The sequence below is a fragment of the Caenorhabditis remanei genome, chromosome IV, assembly GCF_010183535.1.
Source record: "Caenorhabditis remanei strain PX506 chromosome IV, whole genome shotgun sequence".
Classification (NCBI taxonomy): Eukaryota; Metazoa; Nematoda; class Chromadorea; order Rhabditida; family Rhabditidae; genus Caenorhabditis; species Caenorhabditis remanei.
In genome coordinates this window covers 25,600,905-25,617,597 of record NC_071331.1, presented here as the reverse complement: position 1 = coordinate 25,617,597, position 16,693 = coordinate 25,600,905, and the positions used below count along the sequence as shown (strand labels likewise).

Here is a 16,693-nt window from a genome sequence, read left to right as displayed (position 1 = left end):
AAACGCGTCGAAAGCGCCCCCGATAGCTAAAAATTCAATATTTTCTATTTCCAGAATTGATCGAGTTCGGTGAACGCTACGACGCGCCGCCCACATTCAACGGTGCACTCAAAAAGAAGTTCGAGCCACTGATGGCGAAAGCCGGTCAAAAGACACTTCTTCTCCATTCGATGCTTCAAAAGAGTGGTGCGAAGAAGACGGAATATCTGGAAGATTCGACGAAAATCCAGGCGGAACGTCAGCGAGTCATCGACGCCTACAGAGACATCAAGAAGCAGAGAAATATCGCGGCGGGGCAGTGGAATCGTCCCGCGGTTCCCAAATCGGAATAACTTTTTTGGATTTTTTTTTTCGTTTTGTTCCGTTTTCTTATTGTTGTTGTTTCTCCATTTTATGAATATAATCATTGTTATCTATAATTAACTTTTTTCTTGTTATTCGGTTTAGGCAGGTCCCCAAGGAAAAGAGATGATTGATGTCAATTATTTTTGCTCCACATTCTAAGAATTCGTTCGATTCATTGTGTGTGAGTGTTCCTGCTCACCGCCCTCATCAATCCCAGGAGTAACGGTTTCCCGGGAAACCGTCTCCTCATTTCATTCTATTTTCAGAATTTGAGTCCGCGTGTGTTATAGGGCGGTTCATTTTTTGGAATTTTTACTGTTTTTGAAAGACTCACCAGCTACGTCACCTACATTTTCAGCTTCTTCTCTTTTTCTATTTTGTCTTGTTTTTCATTCCAAATAATTGCTAGTTATGTCGTGTTCTCGTGAGACGGAGATAATTACAGACTCCATGGTTTTCGTTTGGATCTGCTTCATATTTAGTTTTTTTTTTCTTCAAAGTCACCAGGAAAATCAGATTTATTTTCAACTTCGGAATTAGTAATAAATCTTGTGCATTATAGTTTCAGCTAGCCATAAACATAATCATAAAAGTTGATGATTTATGACATTAGTACTAGACCCCGCCCGCCGGCCTCATAGTGTTCGTACCTACACATGTACACATATCCTATTTCTCTCTGGTATTCAACTGTCGAAATCTTGATCAAGTCATAAAGATTCCTGGAAATAGCTTTTCCGTAGGATGACTGAACTGATACAGTACCGGTTGTAAACTTTTGCTGTTCTCAATTGAAATTGTCCAACTTTGAGAGTGCGTCATGGTAATTCTGAGTGTCCCATCAATTTGATTTTTAATGAATTATACAGATCAAAAGTAGAATTTCTTTTTTTGTATTTGACTATTTTTCAGTACGAACAATCCCTAGAGAGTTATAGTAATGCTAAGACGACAGCTCAAAAGTATCACTATTTTACACTGAAATTGGTCGATTTGAGGGAGAAATTACTTTGTCGATATGTAACTTGCTAGGGAGCGTCCGTACACAAAAGTTGTCAACTACAAAAATGAAGCTCTACTTTTAATCTGTTTGGTTCATTAAAAAGTTACTTGATGGGGCAATCAGTATAACCATGACACCCTCTCAAATTTGGACCTCTTCAATTGAAAACTGTCAAAGTTTACAACTTTTTGACCAATACGATATTTAGAAGATGGCTGAAGAATGTGGCCAGCCATTCCGTGCACGACTACAGTAATCTGATCAATTGAATTCAAAATCTATTGTTCCTCAGATAACCAATCATCCGTTATGATCTTTCCGACACTTATGTTCTCACCGTTTCCAGATTTTTTCCCGTTTTACCGCTTCTGATTTCTGTTTCTCTTAGATTGGTTGAGTGAGAGAGCTTACTTCAGGTTGAAAAAATGCAGAACCTGTCACTTGCCGTCAAAAAAGGGACTCGTTCTGTCTCAACTCGTCAAATGGGAAATCCGTTCGAGTTGTAGGTCAACTTATAACCAAAATAATCCCCAAAAGTCACCTGATTTCCAGTCTCGAACATGTCTACCTCCCACACAACATGCCAGTACATGAGGAGATCCCGGTTGACTCGTTGAGCATCATCTCAGGAGACAATAAGTTGAAGAAGGTGATACTGACGGTGAAAGGGAGGAAATGGACACTGGATTGTCTCGATGAGAAAGATTTCAAGATGGACTACCCTTGCACAAAGAGTTGTAAGTTACCGTAACCCGCATAGTTTCAGCAAAACCTCTTTTCCAGACGAATGCTTCATCGGAGACTACTTTGTGACCTTCTGTCAAAAGACAGACGCTAATATGGTGTCCTACTGGAACGACAATCGTATAGGCCTGACCGAGATGGCAAAGATCTTGGTCGGCACCTACGGTATCACCAAAATCAAGGAAGTCAGGATCCAAGGAACCTATAACAACGAGCCATTCCTCAACTGGATCTCGCACGAGTTCAAGGGAGAGAGTAAGTGGAGAAAAGTTGTCACTTTTAAATAAATAAAGTGAATTTTCAGTCCGTAAAATAATCGTCAACACCACATTCGCTCCAACATTTCTGGAACACTGCAAGAAGACACCGTATCTCGCCTTCTATTCCGATCCATTCAAGCATTCTGCTACTCGACGGATCCACTTCGAAGTCGATGATTTGCTTATTTGGAATGCTAAATGCTCCCCCGCCTCGTCGACTCAGTTGCATGCGTTGAGTCAGCAAGCATATGCAGTCACACTTCAAGAGTGTAATACCATGCCGGATCCAGTCAACGAATTCTTGAAAGGATGGATGTCGGGTGGGGAGATGAAGATGAGGAAGATGTACATCAAGGAAAAGAATCTCAGTCGTGAAGATGTGATGTCCGGGATCGAGTTCACTGTATTGGGGAAAGGAGTCAACAGAAAACTGAAAATGTGAGTTTGTAACGGCGCTCCATTTCTAAACGACCCTACAACGACCCGACTGAGAGCCCATAGCTTAGAAACAAAACAGTTAAATGAAGAAACAGCGTCCCGTTTGAATGTTTATGAAATCGAGCCTGTAGATTTCAAAAATCGCATCAATTTTCAACAGAAACTCTCACCAATTGAGATATGTGGAAGATGCAGCATGTTTCACACCTTCAACTAAAATACCCCTAAATTTTCCAGCCACAACGAGTTCACATGTCCAGTTACTGGCGGATGGTCAATCCGACGTGCCGATGGTCGCACTGCAACCATCTGCGAGTCACATATTCCAGAGGCATCTGCAGAGGACGAGACGCCCGAATTCAAAAGGACGATTCTGGAGTTCTATTTCTGGCCGGATCAGCAGTCAGCTTATTGATAAATTGCTTCAATAATTTTTCGTACAATTGCATCACATTCTGTGATTTTCTTGTAAATAAAAGAAACTGAAATAAATAACTAAATTCAAATATTCCGCGCGAAATCGGAAACGCGCCAGCCGGGTCGCTGACACGCCCGTCGGGCGTGCAAACACGTCAGCTTTATTTTCTCGAATCCCGTTCATTTTCTCTCGGTTCTCCGCGCTTTTCCAAGGGCTTTTCTGCGTTTTTGGGCTCTTTTCTTCAAATTTTCGTCCTCCTCTTCTGCTTCTTTTCGAATCCATAGAATATTCCTGGCTCACTAATCCGTGGGATTTTCTTTCAGTCAGATGATCGTCGGCACACGTCTCATTCTTGTCTCCTTGGCGATTATCGCAGTTGTTTCCGCACAACAATGCGAAGGTTAGTTTTATTATATGCTAAATGCGGTGATTTTTATCGATTTTGAGCTCAAATTTTCAGTATGTAAAAAGGTGTTGGACGATGTGATGGCCAAGGTCCCCTCTGCCGACAAATCGAAGCCGGATGCGATAGGAAAAGTGATTCGTGAGCATTGTGCGACGGCGAAGAATAAGGAACACAAATTCGTAAGTTTTTCGCCGAAAACAACAAATTTCTCAATTTTTAAAAATTTCCAGTGCTTCTACATCGGCGCTCTCCCAGAATCCGCCACTTCTATCATGAACGAGGTCACCAAACCACTCAGTTGGTCGATGCCAACCGAAAAAGTTTGTATCGACAAACTGAAGAGCAAGGACGCCCAAATTTGCGAGCTGAAATATGGTTAGTTGCGAAACTCCCAAATTCGTCTCCTAATTTCCGCGTGTTTTTAGACAAACCACTCGACTGGAAGACTATCGATTTGAAGAAGATGCGCGTGAAGGAGCTCAAAAACATTCTTGGCGAGTGGGGAGAGTCGTGCAAAGGGTGCACCGAGAAGACCGAGTTCATCAAGCGAATCGAGGAGTTGAAGCCGAAATATGTCAAAGACGAGCTGTGATTTCACCCCATTTTCACTTCATGTGTTTTAAGATTAGCGTGTTTCAAATTGATACTTGTTAATAATTTATTTCCTTTTTTCGAAATTTTCTGTGGTTTTATCCCTTTTCTTGTTTCATCATCCTTCCCCTCATCAACTGGTCTGGTCAAAATGAAGCTTTTAATAATTTTGATAAGATGAAAACGTCTTTCTCCGTTTTCGTCGGTCACTTTTGCCGCTTTCAGTATCTTTTTGTCTTCAAATACATTTTTTGGCAGAGAATGTCAAGTTTCGCTATCCTTTTTGTCTATTGGCACTATTTCTCACTGTAAAGCAGAAAGCTCGAGGAGAAACTGTCGTGCTTGCTACAGAATCACAATGTTTTGATGAAATCATGAAATTCGACAGATTTGGCGACATTTTTACAAAACTATTCATGTTCCATTAGTTGATCCAAGTTTTTTGTTCGGAATCCGTTGATTTCTCTTCTTTCTGATAACTTTTGGAGAATCGAACAGCTCTTTTGGATATTTAGCAATAGAATTCAGTGATTCGACTTGTTTTCATCTTACAGCGGCAAAAAAAGCTCATACGCTGTAATAAAAGGCTCAAAAACCATCGATTTTCGTGAGGTTAGAGCGAAAATTATCTAATAAATGTGACAAAAACAAGTCTAACAATAAAAAAGAAACAATTGTGTTGTTTTTTCACCAAAATAATTTCGCAATATTATTTTCCCGCCAAAATTTTTGAATGATGAGATCACCGCTTTGATCTGTTCTCCTCCTTTTTTCCTTCTTGCTCTATTTTTTTCTTGAAAATCTCTAGAATTCCATCACTTTCATCACAAAAGTTGCAGGATGGCTGGCCAGCTTCCACGAAGAATCATCAAAGAGACTCAGCGGCTTCTCGCCGATCCGGTGCCCGGGATATCGGCGAATCCGGATGAAAGTAACGCCAGATACTTCCACGTCATGATAGCCGGTCCAGACGATTCACCGTTTGCTGGCGGAGTCTTCAAACTGGAGCTTTTCTTGCCAGAGGAATATCCAATGGCCGCGCCAAAAGTCCGATTCATGACAAAGATCTATCACCCAAATATCGATAAGCTCGGGCGGATTTGTCTCGATATTTTGAAAGGTATCGTTTTTTAATCAAAGAGAATTTTCCAAAATATCGATTTTTATAGACAAATGGTCGCCGGCTCTCCAGATTCGCACCGTCCTTCTGTCAATTCAGGCTCTCTTATCGGCTCCGAATCCAGAGGACCCGTTGGCTACCGACGTCGCGGAGCAGTGGAAAACGAATGAGGCGGAGGCAATCAAGACCGCGAAACAGTGGACTCTTTCCTATGCTCGTCAGTAGTTTTTTTTCTTGGTGGGATTTTAGGTTGACAAGATTGGAAATTCTGCTTTTAATCAAACTTTTCTTAAATCTTACTTAATTTTCTTCCATTTCAGAAGCCTGAACTCCCCACCATCCATCACCACTCGCCTTCTTCAATAAATTCAAATTCCAACTCTCTCATATTGTTCCTTTGTCCCATCCCATCTTCCTTGAAAACCACATTGTACGATTAGCATAAACGCTTTCTTCTTAACTTTTTCTTTAATTTTCCCCCCGGTAAATTTATACTCCCCCTATATGTATACCATTTGTTTTCCCGTGGTCTCGCCTTCTTCCGATATATTTGATTACTCTCTCTTCGTATTGATTATTATTATTATTTCCCCCCTATTGGCCATCGAATATATACACTTCTCCCCCGTTTTTGAATGAATCCGTCGAATCGTCTCCCCATTTCAGATTTTTACTCGAGCCTTTTCGGTTGAACTGTAATTCCCGAGTATATTTCTCAATTCATTGTTTTTTCAATTCCTCAGATCAGATCAGAACGAAGGAGACGTTGGATAGTAGGTCAAGGCCTAGCAAGCCACGTCATCTCTTGCAAACTTTCCATATGTCTACGCCTCCACTCTCTCTCTCCGGCGCTTTTTTGACATATAGATTGTTTAGTCATTCCCGTTCAAAGAAAACCGATTTCGCAACTCTTTCCCCTCCCATCTCCAACACGTTAACGAACACGTATCCATAGGCTACGTCGGCATATGGAGCTTATAAATATAAATAAACTGAAATCTACCCAAAAAGGAGAGAAAATTGTTGATATTTACAATTTATTTTGTTTTTTGGTGCCTTGTTCTCTTACTTCTTTTTCTCTACACGCCTCCTCTCCTCCGGTTCAATCGATTCTTTTCATTCCTGCCCCGGCCAGTTGTTTATTGGCATGTTTCTTCATTTTCTCCTCGCTTATCACCACACTCACCCACACAATTTTTGCTTCTTTTCTCATCAATTTTCTTCTAGATTGAACGTTTTTCCACTTTTCGGAAGAACAGATTTTTGCTCTTTCAATTACAACTCACTACGTTTCCCGAATTTCAGAAGACTCACTTTAAAGAAATCTCGTTTCAGAAGAATGACACTTCAATGGACAATTGTGGCCGGCGTGCTTTATGCGGAAATCGCCGCCACATTCATCCTGCTCCTTCCATGGATTCGACCAACGTTGTGAGTGCGCGGCTTGGAGCAAACTATCTGAAAATATACTCTTTTTGACTGGAAATTCGACTTTTTTCTGTAATTAGTAGTAAAATGTAGCTCCCCAAAGTAAGAAGACAGCATTCCTAGAAGATTTTTGCTTGAAAACTATTAGGAAAGCTGAAATCACGCTGATTTCAAATACATATTCAGTTGTTGTCCTCGAGGTCTGGTATTCAAGAAAAACAAGGGCAAAGTTCTGGAAAATGTCAAATTATTGCAATTTAGCACGTCGAAAAGACATTTTTCTCAACTTTGACCTCGTTTTTCTCGAATACCAGGCCACGAGAGCAAAAACTGAATATATATTTGAAATCAGCGTTTTCTCAGCTTTCCAATGGAATAGGTCACGTCCCATAACTACAAACTGATTCCATGACCGTCTCTAGTCAGTTTTGCGAACACATTTTGTATATATTGAAGCTCGCTACATTTAATGCAAAAAATTGTTTTAAAAAATCACATTTCAACGAATATTTTCCAGATGGAGCAAACTCTTCAAATCACGTCTCTTCACTGCGCTCTCAAAACACGCGCACATCTACTCGATGACGTTCGGCTTCGTCCTGTTCATCCTGTTCGCCGACGGTGTCCGTGAGACGATGAAATACAACGGACTCGAAGACAAAATGCAACGAACCGCCGAATCGGACGCCACCCATCACATGCGTCTCTTCCGCGCTCAGAGAAATCTCTACATCTCGGGATTCTCGTTGCTCCTCTGGATGGTCATTCAACGTATTATGACCCTTTTGAGCCGCGCCGCTCAACTCGAAGCCGCCAGTGAGGCCGCCATGAGACAAGCCGAGTCCGCATCCAAGACCGCCAGAACTTTGATGAATGCGGTAAGAGAGATTTCCCTTCTTATCCGAATAAGAATTCAAATAAAATCAATGATTTCAGACAGAGACCAGTGACGAGGTTGCCGACTTGAACAAACAGATCGAGAAGCTCCGTGGCGAGCTGAAATCCGCCAACACTGATCGTGACACCCTCAAGAAGCAGTCGGAGGGACTTCAACGCGAATTCGATCGTGTCTCGGACCTTCTCGCCGCCAACGACTCCAAGGGTGACAAGAAGAAGGATTAGAGAGCTCAACGACTTTTTGACCCCCAACACAGATTCTCAATGACTTTCTTTTAATTTCATTACGTTCATTTTCTCTTTCCCACCGTTTCCCTTAATGTATCTGTCTCTTTGTGTCTTTAATTCTCATTTTCGAACAATAGATTCTCTTTTCGCAAAATGAAACCGTAAACTATACTGTTTTATTCAAAATATGCATTGTTAGGAAATTAGCGATTTCCTGGAAACTGAAAAAAACCTGAAGCGGCTGGGATGACGTTGGCGCGCCAATCGGCTCCTAATTTTTTGATTTTTTTGTTGATTTTCTTCTTCTTTTACATTTCTGGCACCCCCATTTCTAGGAGAAAATTTCGAAAACATGTCACTTCTCGCATCTGCCAGACAATAACAAGATCCAATTCATTTTCTACAGTATCCCCGCGCTCTATTTTTCTCGGCACAAACTCATTTTCCCATTTCCACAAAAATGGGTCTGTCTTTTTCCCGTTTCCAGAAGAAACACGATCTCGAGGAAATGAAGGTTTCCAAGTATTTGCTTCCATTGGTGAGTAGTGCGCTCTATTTTACTAGAATGCGCGAAATTCAAATTTCCAGGTAAAACGCAATGGCCGTCGATGGGCACGATGTGAGGGAACTATTCGAGGTATCAGCGAGGAATTGTGGAAACTTCGGAGTGTGCAGACGGCGTTGGAGAAGAAGGAGGCAAAGGGAAAGGGGTCATTAGTGGAGTTGTGGGAGGTATGAAGAGGACGTCACGAGAATTCCGAATCTGTTTTTAAATTTGGTCTAGGATGAGAATGAAGGAAGTTACACTTTATTTTCATCGTAGACTAAAAATTTGAAAACGGATTCAGAATCCCTCTAACTACAGGAAATCGCTCAACAAACCGCCGACGTCGCTTGTGAATACCAGACGTTTTTATACAATAACGAATGCTACCTCTTCGAAATGTCGCCCTATAAGAAGAGGTTGAATCAGTTGATCAACTTGGAACTCCGGAAGATTCTGGAATTAGTTGATGTGGGAAAGAAGGAGAAGATTAGGAAGAGGAAGAAGGAGGAGAAGAAAGAGGATTTGGAGGAATCGGAAAATACGGATGAAGAAGTTGAGAATGAGGATGAGAATAATGAGAAGAAAGAAGAGGAGAAGACTGGGGTTGAGAAGATGTCTGATAGCATCGGATGTTTGGAGATCATGATGAGAGACTTCCGTATTGAACACACTGCTAAACCATTTGGAGAGGAAGCTTTTTATCTTTGAGTTTTTGTTTTGGAAGCAATGAATGAATAAAGAGTATTTTTGTTAACTTTGAAGTGGATTTACGATGTGAGCTGACACTTTTTTGTAGGAAACAACACGGGTAGTCGCGTAACTCGCTAGAAAGGAATTTAATTTTATGAGCTGAAAAATATACAAAAATGAAGACCTCAGCAAGATCTATTTATGGCTATGACCTACTACGGGTGTCTATCAGTTTATGTGCCGCGGGTCTGGCTAGAATAGGGTTTTTGGCGATTTTCACTTTTTTGGCACTTTCTTAATAGTTGTGAGAGAACGTCTGTCAAGCAATCAAAGTTTCTTGAAATAGTTGTCTAAATCTAGCTGAAATTTAGATCGATCGAAGGAAAAAGACTTTCCCGTGTGCTACCAGGAAGAGAATATCAAGATGTGAGTTGATTTCCCTCACGACTCCAGCGAAAAAAGGAAACTGATAGAACTCACTTTATGTTTACCATTTTCTGACCGTGGCAAATAAATGAAATGAAGTGACTGTGAAAGTCCGTCCCGATTTCAGTATTTCCTGGCAGGTGGCAGAAGAGTGGAGTGTACGAATTAGTTACATAATGATTAACTATTATTTCACCGAACTTAACCTTCATGTGCAACGTGTGATCTAAGCTAGGCTACGTCACCATTCACAACGCAACATTTAAAGAAAGCATTCCTCCTATTTTTCTTGAAGGAAAATCACAATTTCGTTCACAATTTGTTTGCGTTTTAACCTCCGTATTCTCTGTTACTGAAAATGTGATCCATCTCTGCAGAGAAGATTTCTATAAAAAGTTGCGCCAATTACAAAAATGGAGATCTGGAACTGGCGGATTTCTGACAAAAAAAAAACCGATTACTTTCAAGTTAAAAAATATCCTTTTCGAAGTCAGTATAATGCCAAAACTTGAGTATTTGTACGACTTGATGTATCACTTCCACAGTCGTCAAGACATTTGCTCCTAAATTTATCAACTTCGCTACTTTCCCTTTCAGGTGTCTCTCTATTTAAGTCTGTCAAATTTTTATTCCAACCCCGATTTCACTGAAAAAATAACAACTACCGGTTAGCCACTCCTCTCGTAACTCCGCCCCTTCTTCTACAGTAATCTCTAGTCATAGTCTCAAACCTTTCATTCCCTCACATCTACTATATCCCTCTCGAAATCATGGGTAACTTCTTTTCCGCCCTCATCAAACCTAAACCAAAAAAACGCAGCAAATGGCAGATAAACTACGATATGCACATTAACATGCAAGGAACGGTAAGATGTGTCTGATACGAAAACTTTCAAAGTTTCAGTTCTCTCTTTCAGATGAAAATGGATAGTGATGACGTCTCCTTGTGGATCGAGTGTACCGGCAAACTTGATTCTGTACTCGCCTCTATTCGAAACCTTCAACGCCTTTGTGCACAACAAGAGTGGTATATTTGGCGTGGACCAATGAATGAGAAACTTCGTATTGTGAGTGTGCCGGTGTATTAGAGGTCTAACTTAATTTGTTGATTTTCAGGCAATGGTTTACGCAATGCTCGCTCTCAGCACGGAATACCGAGCATTTTTCAAAAAGAACAAGATTGATCCGAAAAGAAACAAACGATGCACGGAAATTCTCAGAAAGAGCTACTTTCGACTTTACGACATGAAAGGTACAATGGCTGACTTGAAGGACTCCTACTGCAGAACTAAATTGCATAATATGTATATCCTTGATTTAATGCTTAAGGATCATATCAAGGCAGTGAATAAGCTTATCGAGTTGTGCCCACAGGCTACTGTTAAAAAGTCTTAAAAATAGAAACCTTTATGACTGAAAGCTGAGTAAGGGATGTGACTATGTTTTCAAATTTAGTATTAACAAGACAAGATTAATCGAGTACTGCTGAATGAAAACGTTGTAACTTGGTTAGTTTCTATTCTAAACAAAATTTGAAAACACATTCAGAATTCTAAAAATTTCAGCTACACAGCCATTCATATCGGGATGTATAACACCTTTGAGAATCCTATATTATATACCCTTATCGTTACATTCTCATAACTCTTTGTTTTACTTAGCGGAATAAACATATATTCTCATTCATGGCTTAAAACACAATTCATTCCGACATGAAGGAAGATTGTATTTTTTGTATTTCTGGCAGAGCGTCGTCTTATACTCTCCCAGACATTCTTTTGAAACTTGGAGAATAACATATTATTTCTTTTGTCCATATCTGATGGAATGACTAAACCTCGAATATTGCTTTCCATTTTTTCTATTTTCGACACGACTGACTAGCTCCAGATTTTGAATAACATCGTTCTGTATTCGACAAGATGACATGTCTGGACGGAACCTTAGACAGTCTTTGAGAATAACATATTTCGCTATTCTTACAGTATCCCTCTTGTCCATAACAATCTTTTTGGCATCATCGTCTCCAGTATTCGCGTCAGGACTGAATAACAAGATGTCTAGGCGGAACCGTCTTTTCTCCGACAGTATTCGTTTTTCTGTTTTTCACAGACTCTCTTGAATAACTTGATTTTGTTTTCGATGGTCACCGCGTAAGCTCTCACGGATGTCACATTACGGCCTCGAATGTGGGCGGAGCCTATTAAATGGTGCTTTCGACATCGCTACAGTATCCCTCTGTCTAAGATAGCAAGAAGAACCAAATACTGCAAAATACAGCCAGTCTTCCCCCTTTCTCTAGCCATGGGACAGTGTCTTTGTAAGTCAACTTCTCCGCCAGAAGAAGAAATGGAAGAAGTTGAATTGGAGGAAATAAATGAGGCTCCGATTCCGCCCCCACCTAGAGCACTTCCACCTAAAATGGTTGCATTGATAAAGGTGAGCTTTAATGACTCATCGGCGGCTCAATTATGATATTACAGTCGAAAGCTGGGACACAACCTCGTCAAGGATTCTACGAAGACGTTGCAAACTCATACATTCGTATTGTTATGGACCTCCGCAAAAGGGCTCTACGTCTTGAAGTTCTTCTGAAAGATTTCGAGCCTCATAGATCCCCGGCTGATGGGAACATCAATGTTCTCGTAAGTTAGACTACATTTTGAATGTGTCAATTACAGTCACTCCATCTTTCAGCCATTCCGGATTGGAATCCAAAATCTCGGTTCGGCATACGAGGACTTCCTTCGGGTGTCCTCTGTGAAAGTTGATGACTATGTGCAAAAGCGAAAGGATATGGCTTCTGAAGGATTCAAGGACTGGTTCATTATGAAGGAGGTTGTGGATGTCATGTTCAGAGAGAAATGCATCAATCTGAGAGAGATGAGACGAATGGTCCAGGTCCAGAAAGATCACGCAGAGCAACTATTGCAGGATGTTGTGGATTCGAAGATTCCTCCAAGACAAGAAAGAAATAAGCTTGTTGATAACCTTTCGACACAATAAACTTTAACCTTGAAACGTCTTAGGCTTTAACAAAATCAGAGCGAATGTTCAGAGTTCCTCAATCAGACAGTTCACAGATATCGTAACAAGAGTTTGGAGCATCCAATCTCGGATGTCTTTAAAAATATGAAAAGAGTATCAACTGAAGACCTGATGACTGTGTACCTCGCCACAGGGAGCAACATCGTCCGGTATTCGACAAGATTTGATTCATTTTTTTTGTATAAGATCCCCTGGCTGAAGTTCTCTAAGGTAGTCTTCTAATAGTAAGCTATGTCTAACGGAGCAGCTGAGTCTTCCGATTTGCGACACGACCGCCTACCTCCTGATTTTAAATAATATCTCAAATCTTTTTGGTATCATCTTGTTTTCGATCATTTGGCACGAATGTGGGAGGAGCATAATGAGTCTCCAACATCTCTTTTTGTGTTTTTGACTGTCTCTCACACCGTTTCGAATAACATCTTCCGATATTCAGAAAAACACCACAAGATGGGACATTCCTGGGCGGAGCCTACTCCGATCGTCTTCTGAAGAGGGAGAGAGCCCAAAAATCAAAATAACAAGCCGTCTGTCCACTGAGATTCTAAGACAGTCGTGGGCTTTGAATAACACCATCTTGTTTTTGAGCCATTTCGAAAACCATCTCATAGACAGTGTTATCTTGGATCCGCCCATACTTTTCCTACACAAAAGATTCATTCTTCATCCATTTTTCAGCCATGGGTCAATGCCTCTGCAAGTCTTCTACCGCTTCGGATCCTTATCATCCACTCGACGAACAATTGTTTACAACTAAAACAATTGAGCTGATGCGAGTGAGTGATTTTTGTTGTGATTTTACTCTACACTTATATATTAAGGCATCTGCTGGTCAGATCGTTCCGGAGGAGTCAAGTGGAATCAAATTTCTATATATTGGTGCTATAAACGACCTCTTTAACACTGTCAATGGGCTTTATGTCAAATTGGAAGAAGTTGACAAATTGCAAAAAGACGGAAAATCGATTGAAAAACCTATTCGTGTGAGTTACAAGTACTTCAAAATATGTAAAATCCATAGTTATTTTAGGCATTCCTCAAGGCTCTCAAGGTAATCGGCAAGTTCTACGATACGTTCCTTCGTCTGTCGGACTTCAAAATCGATGAATTTGTGCAAGTGCGGAAGGATGAGGCTTGTGGCGGATACATACACTGGTTCGTTATGAAGGAGGAAATGAAAACCTTGGAGAAGGAGAAACCGTTCGATGTTGAAGGTCTCAAAGGAAGTGTCGACCACCAGTTCGGTGTTGCTCAGAAGTTGTTCCATAAACTTTAGGGTCCGTGGATCCGCAATTCATTCCTCCGATTCCTCAGCAGTCTTTACACTACTCTATGCCAACCTATATATAAAGCGTTTTGTTTTGTTTTTTAAATAAAACTTTTCCACTGCAATAAACATTTTGAAGCAATTCATTGATTCCAGTAGATGTTTTCCAGTCTTCTAAGCTATCTCTAATGGAGTAGCTGAGTCCTTCTGTTTTCGACACGACTGTCTATCTTGCTCGCGATATCAAATAACATCGTCCTGTATATTCTGGGCGGAGTCTATTTCGTTTTCTGAAGAGAGATCCGCTGAGAGTATGTTTTTAGTAAGTCTTACAGTAATGTATTTGTTCCTCCGTGTGTTTTTCAGAGACAGTCTTTCGCTCCAATTCGAATAACATCATCTTGTTTTTGACCCATTTCAAAAAACAGTATCCTTCTCTTAGACGATTTCCTACATCAAATCTTTATTCTAAATCGAGCATCACTCTTCATCCATTTTCCAGAAATGGGTCAGTGCCTCTGCAAGCCTTCTCCGCTTCCTTATCTTCCTCACAACGAACAATTTTTCCCAACTCAAATGACTGAGTTGATACTTGTGAGTTGTATTTTTTTGTTGTGATTTTACTCTACACTTATATATTAAGGCACCTGCTGGTCAGCTCATTCCGGAGGATTCAGGTGCAATCGACATCAAATACATGGCAGCTATAAACGACCTCTTCAACACTGTTAACGGACTTTATGATAAATTGGAGGAAATTGACAAACTTCAAAAAGACGGAAAATCGATTAAAAAACCTACTCGCGTAAGTTACAAATACTGCAAATTATGTACAATCCATAATTATTCTAGGCATTCTGCAAGGCGCTGAAGGAAATCGGCGAACTCTACGCTAGGTTCCTGCGTCTTTCGGACTACGCAATCGACGAATATGTGCAAGTGCGGAAGGATAAGGCTTGTGATGGATACCAGCACTGGTTCCTTATGAAGGAGGCAATGAAAGTCTTGGCGAAGGGGAATGTCTTCATTGTTGAAGATCTCAAAAAAAGAATCGACCATCAGTTTACTGTTACTCAGAAGTTGTTTCATGATTTTTAGGATCCATGGATCAGCTCATGTTTTTTCAACTGTCTTCACACTAATCTATATCTATCTATATATAACTTTTTCACTTTTTTAATAAAACATTTCGATTGCAATGAACATTCTGAAACAATGCTTTGACTACAGTGGATGATTCCAATGGATTTTATATCTCAGCTATTACCCGTTCGCCGGTAAATGACCGCTCGCTCAAAGTTCAGGCTCGAGGACGAGGTGAGGGTCTTGTTACGGAATTTCGATTTACGGCGGCTTTTTATCGTACTTTACTCATAAAAAGTTTCAAGAGTGCGGTAGAAGCTAAGGTAAATCTAATGGAGTAGCTGAGCCTCGTATATGGGTTTCCATCGTTCTGTTTTTGAAACGGCTGTCTGTTTAGCTTCCGATTTCGAATAACCTCGTCATTCGATCCACGACAAGATAAAACACGTCTTAGACAGACCTTCAAATATTGACAATAACATACTTCAATTCTTACAGTATCTCTCTTGTCCATGACTCGGCCTTCATTTTCTGTTTTTTCACAATAGTATCTTGTTTTGACGGTCACCGTCTATGAATTCTGTGAATCTCAGAATGCTCTCATGTTTTTCTGCTTTCGACTGTCTAGGTCTCCATTTTGAATAACATCGTCCTGTTTTTGTCAGTTCCGATGACTCGCCACACGGAACAAAATCTTCGAAATTCTTACCGTATCCCTTCGGTCTAAGACAAGCATAATGGAGTGAGAGTCCATAAGGAATAACAAGTCCTGTCTCAGACACTGACAGTCGTGAGTCTCCTTGCAGGACCTCGGACTACTACAGTACCCTAAGTAATTCCTTCTCGTTCGAAGTTCCTTTTTCTACTAAAAAATTTATTTTCTATTCTTTACAGGCATGGGTCAGTGTTTAAGCCTGTTCAAGTCGGAAACCTCTTCCGAAGAGGGAATCGAGATGGTGCCTATTATCAAATTTCCGATTGTGCCTCCCCCTCCACGTCCTCCTCAACACGTTGTCTACCCACCTAGTATGGCCGAGTTGATAAGGGTAAGGTTTTTTTCTTTCCTATAATGTTATATAAGGATTTCAAGGTCCCCGCCGGTCGGCTGCCTCTCATTCCAGACGACGACTACGTGCTTGTCGAGTACACACGTGCTGCAAGAGAAATCTTTGCCAACGCTAATCGTCTTACTGAAAAGCTGAATAAGCTTGAGGAATGTCACAAAGAAAGCAACAATGAAATCGGCAACGCCTTCACCGTATGACTACACAGCTTTAATTACTCACAAGTTCTCACACCTTTTTCAGATCCTCTGCATATTTATCGATCGTCTCGCTAAACACTACGAAGACTTCCTCCGTCTGTCAGCATTCAACGTGGATCAGTTCGCGCAGAGTCGAAAAGACATGGCTTCAGAAGGGTACAAGGCGTTGTACGTTATGAAGAAGGAGGTGGAAGTGTTGCTGAAGAAAAAGAAGCCATGGTTCAATGAAATTAGAAGGAAGATCAAATCACAGATCAAACATGGAAATGGATTGTGGGAACATGTTCAGAAAGCGAAGTTTCGAGTGGCTATTGAGTAGTGTTTTTGTATTGACTTATATGGTTGTCGATATACATAATATGTGTCGATTGATTTTTATCATTACTGAATTCATACTAAAATAAATCGAAATCTGAGAAGACATTTAGAATCATAGTAATTTCAATATTTAATGAAAAGGGCTGAATTTTTCACATTTCTGAATGAAACA

General features: G+C 40.6%; 10 protein-coding genes across 10 annotated transcripts; all 10 read left to right on the top strand.

The window, feature by feature from the left end:
- Positions 1-1,773: 1,773 nt before the first annotated feature.
- On the top strand, positions 1,774-3,205 carry GCK72_016337 (uncharacterized protein; the record flags this gene model as incomplete). Its single annotated transcript, XM_053731449.1, has 5 exons — positions 1,774-1,850; positions 1,901-2,085; positions 2,132-2,347; positions 2,397-2,790; positions 3,028-3,205. 5 exons carry the CDS (start codon positions 1,774-1,776, stop codon positions 3,203-3,205), a joined length of 1,050 nt encoding a protein of 349 aa, XP_053586221.1.
- Positions 3,206-3,535: 330 nt separating this feature from the next.
- GCK72_016336 (uncharacterized protein) lies at positions 3,536-4,206 on the top strand (the record flags this gene model as incomplete). Its single annotated transcript, XM_003096145.2, has 4 exons — positions 3,536-3,608; positions 3,669-3,793; positions 3,845-3,989; positions 4,040-4,206. The coding sequence occupies 4 exons, from the start codon at positions 3,536-3,538 to the stop codon at positions 4,204-4,206; spliced, it is 510 nt and encodes a 169-aa protein (XP_003096193.1).
- Positions 4,207-5,045: 839 nt separating this feature from the next.
- Positions 5,046-5,653, top strand: GCK72_016335 (uncharacterized protein; the record flags this gene model as incomplete). The annotated part of the gene is made up of 3 exons (XM_003096189.2): positions 5,046-5,325; positions 5,375-5,542; positions 5,646-5,653. 3 exons carry the CDS (start codon positions 5,046-5,048, stop codon positions 5,651-5,653), a joined length of 456 nt encoding a protein of 151 aa, XP_003096237.2.
- Positions 5,654-6,664: 1,011 nt separating this feature from the next.
- Positions 6,665-7,875, top strand: GCK72_016334 (uncharacterized protein; the record flags this gene model as incomplete). Its single annotated transcript, XM_003096153.2, has 3 exons — positions 6,665-6,756; positions 7,271-7,631; positions 7,690-7,875. 3 exons carry the CDS (start codon positions 6,665-6,667, stop codon positions 7,873-7,875), a joined length of 639 nt encoding a protein of 212 aa, XP_003096201.2.
- Positions 7,876-8,338: 463 nt separating this feature from the next.
- GCK72_016333 (uncharacterized protein) lies at positions 8,339-9,133 on the top strand (the record flags this gene model as incomplete). Its single annotated transcript, XM_003096154.2, has 3 exons — positions 8,339-8,416; positions 8,467-8,610; positions 8,744-9,133. The coding sequence occupies 3 exons, from the start codon at positions 8,339-8,341 to the stop codon at positions 9,131-9,133; spliced, it is 612 nt and encodes a 203-aa protein (XP_003096202.2).
- A 1,178-nt stretch (positions 9,134-10,311) lies between these two features.
- GCK72_016332 (uncharacterized protein) lies at positions 10,312-10,936 on the top strand (the record flags this gene model as incomplete). The annotated part of the gene is made up of 3 exons (XM_003096137.1): positions 10,312-10,407; positions 10,459-10,608; positions 10,658-10,936. 3 exons carry the CDS (start codon positions 10,312-10,314, stop codon positions 10,934-10,936), a joined length of 525 nt encoding a protein of 174 aa, XP_003096185.1.
- Positions 10,937-11,845: 909 nt separating this feature from the next.
- On the top strand, positions 11,846-12,547 carry GCK72_016331 (uncharacterized protein; the record flags this gene model as incomplete). The annotated part of the gene is made up of 3 exons (XM_003096194.2): positions 11,846-11,980; positions 12,025-12,186; positions 12,239-12,547. 3 exons carry the CDS (start codon positions 11,846-11,848, stop codon positions 12,545-12,547), a joined length of 606 nt encoding a protein of 201 aa, XP_003096242.1.
- A 722-nt stretch (positions 12,548-13,269) lies between these two features.
- Positions 13,270-13,865, top strand: GCK72_016330 (uncharacterized protein; the record flags this gene model as incomplete). Its single annotated transcript, XM_003096190.2, has 3 exons — positions 13,270-13,365; positions 13,411-13,572; positions 13,620-13,865. The coding sequence occupies 3 exons, from the start codon at positions 13,270-13,272 to the stop codon at positions 13,863-13,865; spliced, it is 504 nt and encodes a 167-aa protein (XP_003096238.1).
- Positions 13,866-14,360: 495 nt separating this feature from the next.
- GCK72_016329 (uncharacterized protein) lies at positions 14,361-14,954 on the top strand (the record flags this gene model as incomplete). The annotated part of the gene is made up of 3 exons (XM_003096162.2): positions 14,361-14,450; positions 14,500-14,661; positions 14,709-14,954. 3 exons carry the CDS (start codon positions 14,361-14,363, stop codon positions 14,952-14,954), a joined length of 498 nt encoding a protein of 165 aa, XP_003096210.2.
- An 881-nt stretch (positions 14,955-15,835) lies between these two features.
- Positions 15,836-16,522, top strand: GCK72_016328 (uncharacterized protein; the record flags this gene model as incomplete). Its single annotated transcript, XM_003096150.2, has 3 exons — positions 15,836-15,985; positions 16,030-16,197; positions 16,247-16,522. 3 exons carry the CDS (start codon positions 15,836-15,838, stop codon positions 16,520-16,522), a joined length of 594 nt encoding a protein of 197 aa, XP_003096198.2.
- Between the last annotated feature and the right edge of the window lie 171 nt (positions 16,523-16,693).